Source organism: Podarcis raffonei, chromosome 1 (assembly GCF_027172205.1).
Source record: "Podarcis raffonei isolate rPodRaf1 chromosome 1, rPodRaf1.pri, whole genome shotgun sequence".
In the NCBI taxonomy this organism is placed as follows: Eukaryota; Metazoa; Chordata; class Lepidosauria; order Squamata; family Lacertidae; genus Podarcis; species Podarcis raffonei.
The window spans coordinates 134983097-134997133 of record NC_070602.1 but is presented as its reverse complement, the minus strand read 5'-3'; the positions used below and the strand labels follow the sequence as shown (position 1 = coordinate 134997133).

At 38.8% G+C, this 14037-nt stretch overlaps 1 protein-coding gene across 10 annotated transcripts in view; it reads right to left on the bottom strand.

Annotated features, from left to right (window-relative positions):
• Positions 1-3960: 3960 nt before the first annotated feature.
• The window catches only part of USP40 (ubiquitin specific peptidase 40), a 49872-nt gene continuing 39795 nt past the window's right edge, over positions 3961-14037 (bottom strand). For 7 of the 10 annotated variants that reach the window (XM_053363896.1, XM_053363886.1, XM_053363857.1 and 4 more), the window contains 9 exons: positions 13933-14007; positions 13430-13556; positions 12944-13038; positions 11594-11712; positions 11011-11076; positions 10599-10809; positions 8009-8104; positions 7188-7279; positions 3961-5941 (listed from right to left, as the gene is read on the bottom strand). In XM_053363896.1, the coding sequence (XP_053219871.1) occupies positions 5833-5941; positions 7188-7279; positions 8009-8104; positions 10599-10809; positions 11011-11076; positions 11594-11712; positions 12944-13038; positions 13430-13556; positions 13933-14007 (990 nt within the window). In that variant the 3' untranslated portion in view covers positions 3961-5832. Of the gene's footprint in view, positions 5942-7187; positions 7280-8008; positions 8105-10598; positions 10810-11010; positions 11077-11593; positions 11713-12809; positions 12851-12943; positions 13039-13429; positions 13557-13932; positions 14008-14037 lie in introns of those variants that run through there. The other 3 variants (XM_053363867.1, XM_053363925.1, XM_053363935.1) reach the window with 3 other exon arrangements.

Here is a 14037-nt window from a genome sequence, read left to right as displayed (position 1 = left end):
CCTTAAATCTGCTTGAATGGGTTATGTCACAATGGTTCCTTCATCAGGTGTTTGTGAGCACGAAAATGCTGTTGGGAGTTTCAGCAATGAAGGCTGAGGCATAACACACTGTTTGAAAGTCTGAACATTTCCTCTTTTTCATTTAACAAAATTTATATACTTTTATAATTTATATACAAATTATTAGGAGAGTAAGCTAAAAATATACTGTAGTTGATTCACTTCTAGGCTAGTTTACATACTTTATTCCTTCTTACACTTCTATCCCACCTTTCCTCCACAGAGCATACACACTTCAGCCTCCACCTTCTCCATTTTATCCGGACAGCAATATTGTGAGCTAGGGCCATAGCTCAGTGGTAGAACAACTGCTTAGCATGCAGAAGGCATCAGGTTCAGTCCCCAGCATCTCCTGGTGGGACTGGGAGAGATCCTCTGGGCTGTTGGGTGGGTGGCTGGGTGCCTTCCCAGCTCAATCAAGGTCATGGGGGGTGTTTTGGCTCCTCTGATAGATGCACCAGGCGCCCCCGATTCCTCTCTGCTGGCGGTGCTGTTGGCAGTAGTCCTGGGAGCCCAGGAGTCAGCCAGACAGAGCCGTTTACTCTGGCTGGCTTCAGGAGCTGTTTTGTGCCGCTGCAGCCACCATGATGTACCAGAGCAGCGTACGGAAACGCCGTTCACCTTCCCGCCAGAGCGGTATCTATTTATCTACTTGCACTTTGATGTGCTTTCGAACTGCTAGGTTGGCAGGAAACTGCCTTTTTAGGTTGAAACAATTTATTTGATAGTGAAGTATGTGGAAAAGAAACCATGAAAGGTTGGCAAAATCCAATTTTGAAGAAAATGTTAAAGTGCAAATGCACAATGTTAATACTACGTTGTGGTAAACAGTATCCCAGCATCTCCTCGGAAGAGCCAGTGACTCGTGAAGAGTGGCTTCACACACTGTTCTAAAACAGAGGTGCTAACCCAACATTGCATGATAAACTGCTTTGTGGAATGGAAGGGGGTTTTAAAAGCAGCTTGATATGGCACATGGGTATGCTCAAAGATAATGAAAGCATGTTCAAAGAAAAGGAAAACATTCCAGTTAAGTTAGTGAAGACCCTCATATAACCAAGAGCAGCCATGTTAAGTCAACGTTATTGCATCTATCTTGGGCTTCTGTCATCTCCAGAATGTTTAGAATAACTGGTTCCTGCATTGCAGAGAGCTGGACTAGATGTCCCTTTGAGCACTTCCAACTTTACAATTCTATGGTGTACAGTTTTTGTACTGAGCCTAAAAAATTGAGTACACGCACATTGGTAACAGATTAGTACAGTCATACCTTGATTTTTGAACAGAATGCATTCTGGAAGTCCGTTCCGACTTTCGAAACATTCAGAAACCAAGGTGCAGGCGCACCAGAAACAATAGCGGAAGCTGCATTGGACATTCAGCTACCAAATTTTTTCCCGAAAACTGGAAAACTTCCAGGTTTCGATCGTTTGGGAGCCGAAACGTACGAGTACCAAGGCGTTTGACAACCAAGCTCTTTCTGCATCAACCAATAACATGGCCATCTTTTTACTTGGTTTCATTTCCACATACTCCAAAAGGTCAATTATTATTCTTGTAATGACTTTTATATTCTTTTATATGTCTATCCGGTAAGAAGCCCGCCTGGTCTCTGCTGATTATTTTGTTTAGAATCTTTTTAAATCTATTAGCCATCACTCCAGCATAGATTTTATAGTCTGTATTCAACAGGGACATTGGTCTATAATTTTTCATGTCTGTCAACTCCACTCCCTGTTTCGGGATTTGAGTGATCAGTGCTTCTTTCCATGATTGTGGTATATCTTTCCCTCCCAGTACATTATTCATTATTCTTTGTAATAATAATAAGAAGAGTTTGGATTTGATATCCCGCTTTATCACTACCCGAAGGAGTCTCAAAGCGGCTAACATTCTCCTTTCCCTTCCTCCCCCACAACAAACACTCTGTGAGGTGAGTGGGGCTGAGAGACTTCAGAGAAGTGTGACCAGCCCAAGTCACCCAGCAGCTGCATGTGGAGGAGCGGAGACGCAAACCCGGTTCACCACTACACCGCACTGGCTCTCATATAGGGAAGATTACTTCTTCCAGGTTCTTATAGTACATTAATATGATTCTGTCAAGACCTGGCGATTTGCCACCTTTCATTTTTTTTATTACTTGTGCTATTTCATCTATTTCTATATTGGAGTTTAGGGCCTCAACTTCTTCTTTTTCAATTCTTGGTAATTTATTTTGTTGTAAATACTCTTCCATTTTATTAACATCTAATTGTTCTTGTTTGTACAAGTCTTTATAAAAGTTTAAGAATTTTATTTTTATTTTTACTGGGTCGGTTATTTCCTCCCCTTGGTCCAAAATTTTATTTATTTATTTTTTTCTTTTCCTTTATCATCCATGCTAACAACTTACCGGGCTTATTGGCGGACTCAAAATACCTTTGTTTTGCCCATTTAATTTTATTTTCTACTTCCTTATTTAATATACTAGAGATATGGGATTGCACTATCTTTATTTTTTGTACTATTTCATGACTTTTTGGATTTTTGATCAACTCTTTTTCATTAATTCTTATCTGTTTAGTTAGCTCTTGGATATTGTCTTTTATCTTCTTCAGCCTAGCCATTTGTTGTATTCCAAGACCCCTCATGTACGCTTTACTTGCGTCCCAAACTACATTTATATCTGTATTTTGTTTCCCATTTATCTCGAAAAATTTCGCTAACTTGATAAATGGTAAATGGCGTTTCCGTGCGCTGCTCTGGTTCGCCAGAAGTGGCTCAGTCCTGCTGGCCACATGACCCGGAAGCTGTACGCCGGCTCCCTCGGCCAGTAAAGCGGGATGAGCGCCACAACCCCAGAGTCGGTCACGACTGGACCTAATGGTCAGGGGTCTCTTTACCTTTACCTAAAAAGGCAGTTATTAATCTATTACTGAAACAAAGCACTTGGCTCATAAAAAGTGGCTTGGGCAGGGTTGGGCAATGGGCTCTGTGGGGTGGTGAATCCTTCCGTCTGTGAGGTAGTTTTTTCTGACCCGCTTAAAGAAGCAGTTATCAAACTGCTTCTTAAAAAACCCTCTTTGGACCCGGCCACTATGGCCGACTATCGACCAGTCTCAAATCTTCTATTCCTGGGCAAGGCGATTATGTGATTACTGATCAACTCCAGGCAAGCCTAGAGGATGTGAACCATTTAGATCCCTTCCAATTGGGATTCAGTTCCCTCGCTGCGAGAAGTGAGGTTACAGGGAATCAGGCAGAGGGCCTTCTCTGCAGTGGCACCCTCCCTGTGGAACGCCCTCCTATCAGATGTCAAGGAGATAAATAACTATGTCTGATGTTTTAGTATGTTTAGTATGTACTGGAAGCTGCCCAGAGTGGCTGGCTGGGGAATGATGATGATAAAAATAAAATAAAAAATACTGGCTTAAGGATGTAAAGTTGTGGTAGAGGGAAGTCACGTTGGTGAAATATTAGTTGCGGTAAACGTATGTCGGGGGGTTTTGTCTATGTTTGTTTTTGATATTTATTTGTGTTTATTGTTTGTAGTGTTTGATTTGACATAACAATTTAAAAATATAAAAAATAAAATACCTTATTATAAATACAGTACAAACAAAACATTTAAGCTCTTTATTTCTTTTGCAAGTACAAGAAAAATCAGACTTATTAAAAATTAACTATAAAAAATTACTTGCATTGTAATACAACCAGAACTGCGGAATCCTGGACATTCCATTATAAAGGTATCACTTTTCACAAAATGTTCGATTGTGGAACGTCCCATAATTTTATAACAAAACAATCAAGCCAACATCACAAGCAACTTGGTATTGGCTTCCTGCAGCCATTACTGCATTACAGTTTATTAAAGGCACATAGTTCCACTGAGTCTCATGTTCATTAAATAACTTCGTAATATTTTTAAAAAATCTCCCATGGGATTGCTTTATGAGGCAGTATTCCCAGATTCCTCAACTAGCAGAATTTTTCTACATCTTGGGTGCCTCTTTGTTATGAGATCGGGGTTCCATAGCAGGTGGACAGATGCTGAACATTCAGCATTTGCTCAAATCCCAAGTGATCACTACATGAAGGATTAAGGAGCATCCTCCTCACCCCCAGGTGTGATTGCACAAGCTTTATTAAACTTATTTATACCCTCTGATACAGCATGCTATGACTTGTGTTTCCGCCTTGCGACACACTAGATCTTTAAATATGTCAGTTAAGATACTTGGTTCTGGAGAATCCTATGTCAGTACAGTGTCTGGATAGGTGATAAATTTAAATCTATACTTCAGTTAAGAATGCAAACAGCAAAATGGTCTTCAAAATGTGAAAACCCAATGAACAGGGATAACTTGCTAATAGTTCTATCAGTCAGTAAACTGAAACCATGACAACAAAGTTTGCTTATACAAACAGCTGCCTCTTCCTGCCCAATCCCAGTTACCTCTATCTCAATTTCAATTTACACTCTCAGTGGCCTTTCTTTCCCAGGCCTGTTCTCCAAAATATGTATTCAAATACCAATTTTTAAGGTTAGACCATTATTTGCTAGAGTTCATACTGGGGTGAAAATGTACAGTGTGCATTGGGACAAATACCTTGTGGAAATAAGTTATGAAGGACTATTGACAAAAACATTTTTTGGAACAGTTAGCTTTTTCCTAAATCATTTTAAAAATGATTCTGGGGAAATTCTTGGAGAAATGTTTCTATAATGTTAAACATGCTATGCACCTATATCCTGGTGGATTCTGTTCATTCACGATATATGGTTCCCAACAGGCATTTCAGCAATTATATGAACAAAAGACATACATTGACATGAGAAATACAGGCTGCCTCTTAGGAAATGATATACAAAAAAGGTCAGCAAACATCCTGATATTACCTTGTACCCTTTCCCCATTTATTTAAATCTCTGTTTACTTCAGTAGTACACCACATTTCTGAACTCTGTATTATTTATATAGGATTGCACAGAATATTGGCAGAAAAATCTATTTCCACAAAGGCCTGGTTTAGAGCATATTTTCCTCCATTCTCTCTCTCATACGTGGAGAAGAGCAAAAGTATATTGTCCTCACAGTCCACCCAACACACCGATTCCACCCTTTAGGATAGCAGCTGTCGATATATGTGGGCAATGTTTCAGGAAGGTGTATGAAAGAAGAAGAACGTCCCAGATTATGCCATGTTACACTGTATGCATTTAAGCCATAGGCAAACATTTCTCCCACATGTGGTTATCAGGTGGGAGAGGAATTCCTTCTGAGTTGGGTTAAAAAGACATAATCTCACTTCACCCAATGTGCATAGAGAGACGTTTGGCCTGGTGTATTTTGAACCAGGCCAAAAGGGGGGTGCATTAAATTCAACTAATAGTTCTCACATTTTGTCTGAAGAGTCACTCGCATGGGTGACAAAAGTTTCCTTCTGAATTCACTGCGCATGTTAACTTTTCAGGCTACATTTTCATAAATATTTTCACGTACATAAATCCATGAGGGGGAAAGCAATCACTGCAGTGATAATACTGCATATGATCAGATTAAAGCACATGGTTATTACAACCAACCACTGAAAGATTAAGATATTTGTATATGTTCTCATTATTAAAGTGCAGATACCCACCCTGATAGTAAGTGCTTGAACTATAATAGAATTAAAGCACTTTTCCACAACAGGATAGAGCGCTTGTCTCAAGGAAGACTGTTCCTTGGCTAGCCAAACTGAGGCAACTCCATTCTATTCAGTAAGATACAAGGTTTGTTCAGGGAGTCAGCTGAAAACCCCTACACTGATGGAGAGTGCTGCTTCAGGTTTATGATTCTTAGCCATCTTTTTTTCAGAGTAATGATCATTCTGCAGACAGTCAGGCTTCTGGCTACTGGAAAACAAAAAGCAGATACACTATTAAAGTTAGTCAATCAAGTATTAGAAATATATGCAAGGCAGACCTGAGTCTGGAACACAAAGCTCCTTGAAGCAGGGGTGCGTAGCAGGATCTGGCTGGCAGGCCACAGCTTGAGCTCTCCCAGCAATTGCAGGCTATTTTGATGGGCATTTCTACTGAGGAGAAATGTGGAATAGTATCTTGATGAACTGCTCTGGGAGGTGAATCATAGAAATCCATTGCAAATAAATTCTTTCTGCAGGATTTTTCGTTATTGCACATTTATAATATGCAAACCCTGAAGTGTATATAATTAATATCCTAAATGTGCTGTAAAACACATAAACTTGAATCCTGTATTAGAAAATTGGGCAGAATCCCAGCATATCATAGTGGATAAATGAGTTCATTTCCAAAAAGGCAAGGTCACTACAGATCAATGGGTTGGATAAAAACAGCCTGTTCTGCTCCTCGGTTGATGCCATAGAAGCATTCCTTCAAACCCAGAGTTCAAACAAAAATGGACCAGCACATTCATGTGGTGTTAGTTAATGCTGGCTATGATTAACTTTAACTAGATCAGATCCTATAATATGGTGGTTTAAAATTTCATTTTTCAATTATTCACATTCTTTCAAAATCAATTTTATTACCTTGCAGCAGACCAAATGTGCAAACAAGTGCAACTGAATAGCCCTTGAATTTATGGCATTAAAATCTAAATCATAATTCATCCTACTAACTTTTGAGATAATACTTTGTTGTAATTAAATCTTTCATTTGACTCATTGAACATCATATGGAAATACAGCTGAATGGTTTTCTAGCCCTGCATATTCCCTGATGCCAAACTGGTCACTGCCCAACAATGCAAGCAAGTAGATGCGTTACAATAATCCTTTGTAACCCTAACATCTTTTCCAGACCATGCTGTTGTCTTGAATAATACATATTTTGGAAAGAGTGAGACAACAACCAGAGTTACATTGTTCTAGAACAGATGTATGTGCAGTCAACAGAAATGTGAAACCTTTCTATATAACAAGGACTTCTTCATTTTGTTAACAGGCCTCTTTTCCAATTGCCTATTCAAATTCCAAATCTACATAAAATAATCCAATCACCACATTTGAGGACACAACTGGATTCATTTTACTGCTTTCTATGTTTAGACAATTTATATGGGCTTCTTGCTGAGAGAAAGGCATGGTATAAATTCTATAAAAAACTAAAGATATACCTTGTTTTTTCCATAGCAAGTTGCTTCTGCATTTGTTTTCCAATGTCATCTTTCATGGTACCGAAGTCTTTACTGTCATCAAGTAGGAGATTCTGTTGTGCAAATTAATGAAATAATTGTGAAAACAATTCCTAATAGTACTCTCCTTATAAAGGCAGATACATTTTTACAAGTGGTATTTTTTACTAATGACATTAAACTGCTATTCTTTTTTCTTTTGTTTGTAGAAATACATGACCTTCATGCAAAATAAAATTCTTGCAAAAGCACTTTCCTCAGTTGGAAAGGAGGACAAAGCCACCCCACAATGCTTATTTATAAAACTTCTATCCTGCTTTATCAGATCAAAACCCCTTAACACAGCTAGAAGTTATAAGCAGAATAGGAACGCCCCTGACAGAAATGGGGAGTGATAGAAAACCAGATCTCCCAAAAGAAAAATCTCAGATTGTAAGTAAAACAAAAGATAGGCTACCATAAATGAACTGGCCTCATTATCTACGGCTGCAAGATACACCAAAACACAATTTAAAAGCACATAATTTAGGGCCTCAAAAGCATTGTACACTTCTGCACACATTCACCTAGATTTTGTAATTTACAGCTTATTAAATCTGGGTTGTATGGAGATCCAACACTGTGGAGCTTTCTCTTTTCCAACTTTGCCTGCAGCAACTTGTACTCCCTGAAAAGCCTCTTTCAGTGGTTCATGAAAACCTGCTAAAACTTGTGGGCTCTGTTATCTGGAGATGCAGTGGTGGTGGTGGAGAAATCACTTGGAATTAAGCAGAGGAATTTTGTGGATAAATCAGTTTATTTACCTTCACACCAATAATATCTCCATCCTTCAAGTTGTAGGGGCTTAATTGTAAACTGTCACCTTTCTTCTTCTTTTTTCGCTTTGAAACTTGCTGTGTCTGAATGCAAATGAGAACTAACATGAAAAAAGCTTCATAAACTAACAGAGGTTACTTGTGATTTTGGTGCAGAGAGTGAGAATATTTTATATTCCCTATATTCCCAGGTAAAAAATAAAACATGTTTTTACAACTGAAAGGTAATTTAAAATTTTAAAAACAAAAACTGATTAGGGGTGAAGATATATGGATTTGCTAAAAAAAAAAGTCCTCAATAAACTTCTGAGGATAAATATTAATATTTATTGCTAAGTGTAAATGCTTCCCTGCTTAGGAGCACTAGAAATAGATTACGTTCTCCATCTTGAGCTTTTGCAAAACAAAAATGCTTGTGCAATAGGATTTTGTTTCTCTATTCCACACCTCCAGCCCACTGGGCACCCCAAAATCTGCTTCAGAGGGGTGCCCAACCCTCCAGAACAGGTTGGGGGATGTGGGGTGAAGGAGAGGAGAGGAGATGAAGCTCAAGTCCCACTTCATGAGCAGAAATCCATTCACACCACATTGGATCTCATCCAGTGTCATTTTCCATGTCTCAAATATCAAGCACGTACGTGTGTGTGGGGTGTGTGTGTGTGTGTGTGTGTGTGTGTGTATTTTTTTAACACATACAAATGGGGGAGGGGAGATACATTTTGCCCCCATGTAAAATGTGCCACTTCCCATTTTAGTGGGTGTTTTCAGGGTTTGCCCACTTGGCTTGTAATCTTATCACATACACAAATATGATTGGCTGCATGAGGATGATGATGACATCACATTAAAAGCCAGTGTAGTGTAGCAGTTAGATTGTTAAGTCTAGGACTGATGAGACTCCGGGAGATACCATTTAGCCTTGAAGCTCACAGGGTGACCTTGGGCTAGTCTCTGTCTTTATCCTGCCACACAGTTTTGTTTTGAGAAGAAAACACGTTCTCTGCCTCAAGCTCCTTGGAAAAAGGGCAGAACATAAATGTAATAAAATGTAAGGTAAAAGGTAAACGACCCCTGGACAATTAAGTCCAGTCAAAGGGGACTATGGGGTGTGGCACTCATCTCACTTTTCAGGCCGAGGGAGTCAGCGTTTGTCCACAGACAGCTTTCCAGGTCATGTGGCCAGCATGACTAAACCAGTTCTGGTGCAACGGAACACCTTGATGGAAACCAGAGCGCATGAAAATGCCGGCTGCCTTCCCTCCGCAGTGGTACCTATTTATCTACAGTGGTACCTTGGGTTACAGACGCTTCAGGTTACAGACTCCGCTAACCCAAAAATAGTACCCTGGATAAAGAACTTTGCTTCAGGATGAGAACAGAAATCATGTGGTGGCGGTGCGGCAGCAGCGGGAGGCCCCATTAGCTAAAGTGGTACCTCAGGTTAAGAACAGTTTCAGGTTAAGAACAGGCCTCCAGAACGAATTAAGTTCTTAACCCGAGGTACCACTGTACTTGCACTTTGACGTGCTTTCGAACTGCTAGGTTGGCAGGAGCTGGGACTGAGCAACGGGAGCTCACCCTGTCACGGGGATTCAAACCGCCGACCTTCTGATCGGCAAGCCCAAGAGACTCAGTGGTTTAGACCACAGCGCCACCCACTTATCACTGACAGGATGAGACCACCTCAGGAATAAAGCTGGGGGTTTTTTGGTTTGTTTTTTTAAAAAAGAAGAAGTGGTGCCAAAGCTGTAAACCAGGGAAAGAGAAAAGGCAGTGAATTACCATATTTACTTGAATGTAAGGCACCCTTTTTTTGCCAAATTACGTTATGAAAATTAGGGTGCGCATTAGATTCAATGGCACATTACATTCGAATAAATACAGTATGTTAATTTTCCTTGACTGTTCCCATCACCTAATCTTAACTTTTTACCCCTACATTGTGAATCTTTTCTCTCTCTTTTTTGGTGCGTTATTGCTTTCTGAAAAAAAGAAAAAAAAGAAAACAACCCCTGTACTACTACTAATTACCATGATGAGGATGACACAACAATTCAAAGAGGAGCTGGCTGTGTCTGCCAGTGTGAGTGCCTAGAGTGCCTTGCTTGCCCTGTTTCCTGGTGCTCTGCTCCCTGACCCCAGTAGCGGCAGTCCTTACACACTGCACTACTCTGCTCCCTTCCTTCATCTCTCCCTCTCCAGCCCAGATCGCAGCTGCTCTCCTTCTTCCTTTCCCTCCTTCCTTCCTTCTTTTCCCTTCCCGGCCAGAGAGAAGGGAAGAGGGATCAGATGGAAGAAAGAATATAATGTGCACCTGTTTTTGACAAATTACGTTGCGAAATTTAGGGTACACGTTAAATTCGATGGCACATTACATTTAATTAAGTACAGTAGTGTCAGTCAGCACAAAGAACAGGTAAGAACAATATTTAAAAAACTTATCCTGTTTCTCTCTCTTTCAACCCTTCCTGTGTTAAATGTCATTGTTACACAGGATCTTTTATTAAGATAATGTGAAATGTCAATTCAAAGAATTGTTGACAATATTGCTCCATGTCTCTGGCATCTCTTAGCTTACCCAACTACATATTGGTATCCATTCAAACTTCTCAGGAGAATATTTAGCAATTTCAATTTGCTCCGCTGGTAATGAGTAGTATGAAGCAATTCTTTGTCTCAATGCACATGCTGTACACTCTTTGGAGATATCCCATACCAAATCCACAGGATGGTAATAATCTCTTTCCCCTGGTATGCCCATCTGCACTCGCAGAAGCAAATCCTTTGGTCTGTAATAAGAAACATACACAATGCAATTAACATTCTCAAAATATATGTCTACATTAATGTCACAGAGAATCCATAGATTCCCTACTCTTTTTGAAAAAAAAGTACTATAGAAGGAAAATTCAGAATAATTGGGATTTGAAAGAAATATTTTACAAGGTTTTCTAAAACCTGTTTTGATGAATTGTGGCTGAATATCTTACCCAAGATTCTCTTCCTTGTGTAAAGGCTCTATACAAATTTCCACTCTGTTTCCTAGTTTGAATTTACTGAAAAAGAAACATAGTAAATATTTTAAATTCAGAATAGGAAAGGCAGGATATAAATATGTTTTTAAAAATACAAGTTCCACATTTAGAAGTTGGATTTTGAAATATCATAGACTGTCAATTTAACTGTTGCCAGAACACTTATACACAGGGTAGTTAGAAATCCTCTGCCTAATTTATACAGACAGAACAGATTACCTTCCTGAAAAGAATTAATCAAAAAGAGGTCTAGGCCACAATCAATGATGCTTAGTGTGTTTTAATTGCTTACGATAGTAAAGAACAACTGAATGAATGCTTGCAGGACAGCAATTTGCCTACTGAAAAGTAAAACCCACTGAAAACTTTCTTTTAGGAAATTGGATTTCAGCCTCAAAGTATGTGAATCATAATCCCACCAAATTCAAAGCGACTTACTCTTAGTTAAGTGTGTAGGATTGCAGTGATACTTAAAAATAATGGTAAAAATATATTTCATTCACATTTATTTAACTGAATGTTATACATAGAAACCTACTGGAGTTGCTGCTTATTGTTTCGTAAAAGCCTGCAAGGGCACTTATTTTCCATTGTCCAAACTCGGAGAAACTCAGGTAGTGGAATACTAAACTCTTCAGAGAATGGCAAAGTCATCACCTGAAAAGAAAAGTACTTTGCTAGCAATTTTAGAATAAATGTTAGTTTAAGCTCAGAAAACTAGTCATTTTCTAATTTGCAGGACTACAAATGTAAGCATAATTTTTAACCACCACATCACATTTCTTTTAATAACTTTACTATTTCCCCCAATATTATTGAAATGCAATGTTGCAGAGGGTCCTAGGAATTTTTAATTTTCTGTTAAAATCTACATCACATAAAATCTTCAAAAGATAATTCCCCACACTGCAACCTCTATATGCAGTGCTACTGGGAGCAGATCTCAGACTTATACCCACTCTATTTTTATGCATAAAGCATAAAGCTTAACACCAGAATCAGGTGGAACAATGCTTAGTTGAGCATGGAAACTTCGGTACACAACTGGCTTTCATGTTACAAACAATTTATAGTGATAAGCCAAGATCAGAACTTTTTAACATTTATGATTCGATTGGAGAAAAACTCATTCATATTAAAACATAGTTTGTATTAAACTATGTCTTAACTGGGCTACAGCCAATTTTCCTTGTCAATGCAGTGAAATCTCAATGAAAGTTGTATGTCTTGGTTTTTCCCCCTTTAAGAATTTGATTACTGTTCAGGAACTTAGTGGTAGAGCACGCAAAAGACCTTGGGAAGGTGTCCAGGATTAAACCTATTAAAAAGGGTTTCAGATAGCAAAATTGAGGAAAAGCACTGTCTGAGATCTTAGAAAGCTGCTGTCAGTTGAAGAATGCAGTTCTGGACTAGATGGAGCAATGGCCTGATTCATTATGAAGCAACTGTTTATGCTCATGTTTCACCTCACCTAAAAGTTTCCCGTTAGTTAAAACTGACAATTTCACAAATATTACCACCAACCTCTTACACCCCACACAGGAAGGACACATACACAAAAACCATTAATAAAGGAACTCGGGTCAAAATGCAGAGCGGTTCCTGCGATACTGCATGTTCTGCATTCACATACAGAAATTGCAATTCTGATGGAAGTGTCACATGAGTCTTGCAGCTAAGGACACATGAAACAGATGACAAACTGCTAGAAGTGGATATTAGGAAGTGTCTCAAAAGTCCCTGGTTGTACTTACCACTGAAAATGGCATCTAAGCAAATGCCATATCAGAACATACTGGAGACAGAGGAAAGGAAATAAAAAATATATATTAATAGATCTTACTTAATGAGTAGATTTGTCTTCGCTTAACAAAATGTAATATCTAACCTGCATCTTTAGGTCTTCCAGGAAAGCGTCTCCTGAGATCTCTATATCACCCACATAACATAGGTCAACTTCACTTTGTAGAAATGTTGGTGTATCTTTAAAGAACATCAAGAGTCAGTGTTTAATTAAATTTAGAGTTCTTCAGTTACACAATTAGTAAAACATGAATTGTGTTATCAATACTAAACTAAAATGGAGCTCCAAGCTCTGTGCTCTCCCTTATCTAATTAAAAGAGAAATAAATAGCCCTGTCTCAGTGCCTTACAAGGGCTTCCCCTGTTTCTTTTTAAGAAAGTGTCTGGTCCAAGAAATGATTATTTACATTGAACTTCAAAAAATAATTAATAATAATAATAATAATTCAAACACAAACTCTTGCTGACATGGTGATATGGGGATGGCTAAATAGCTACTTCCAGGGCTGAAAATATATTTAGTTTTTGTTTTTGTTTGTTTCTGTGTACTGCTAGGAGACTTATAACTTACCTCCAGATGCGGACAGTTCCAGAGCTTCCACTTTTTTGCAGACAGAGTTTCCTTGTTCTTGCCTGTTCCTTTTGTGCCTTGACTGAGAGAAGGCTTTGTACCACCAGACAGACACTTTCAGGAACCCCTTTGGGAATTAATGAAAAACATTCTATAATTTACTGCTACAAAGAAACAAAAAGTGTTGGCTTTAGAACAGATACTAATTGTAATACTTCTGAATAAAGGATTAAGCAAAAACAATGCAGAGTGCTCAGTAGTCTATGATTTGCAGATAAATCCCAATGCCCTGCCCCAGGTTGAGGGATGCAGCGTTAGGATGGCACACAGTCATCTCTCCCCCAGCCTTTATTGAAAATAAGCATATTTTTTCAGGTTTAACTACCAGGTTTTCTCTGGGAAAACTGATTACATTACTTCAGCATGCTGTTGTCACTGCTATGCTGAAACTGAAAGGCCAGCTTCCTAGATACTAAACTTTAGTACAAAAAATGTTATTTCACCTTTGGCGGAAGCTTCCCCTCAGCAACATTCAGTATATCCCCGCTGCAGATATTTAGTTCTTTTAGTGTGGCAGCCTGAGGAAACAAAAGTAAACATGTAAGAGA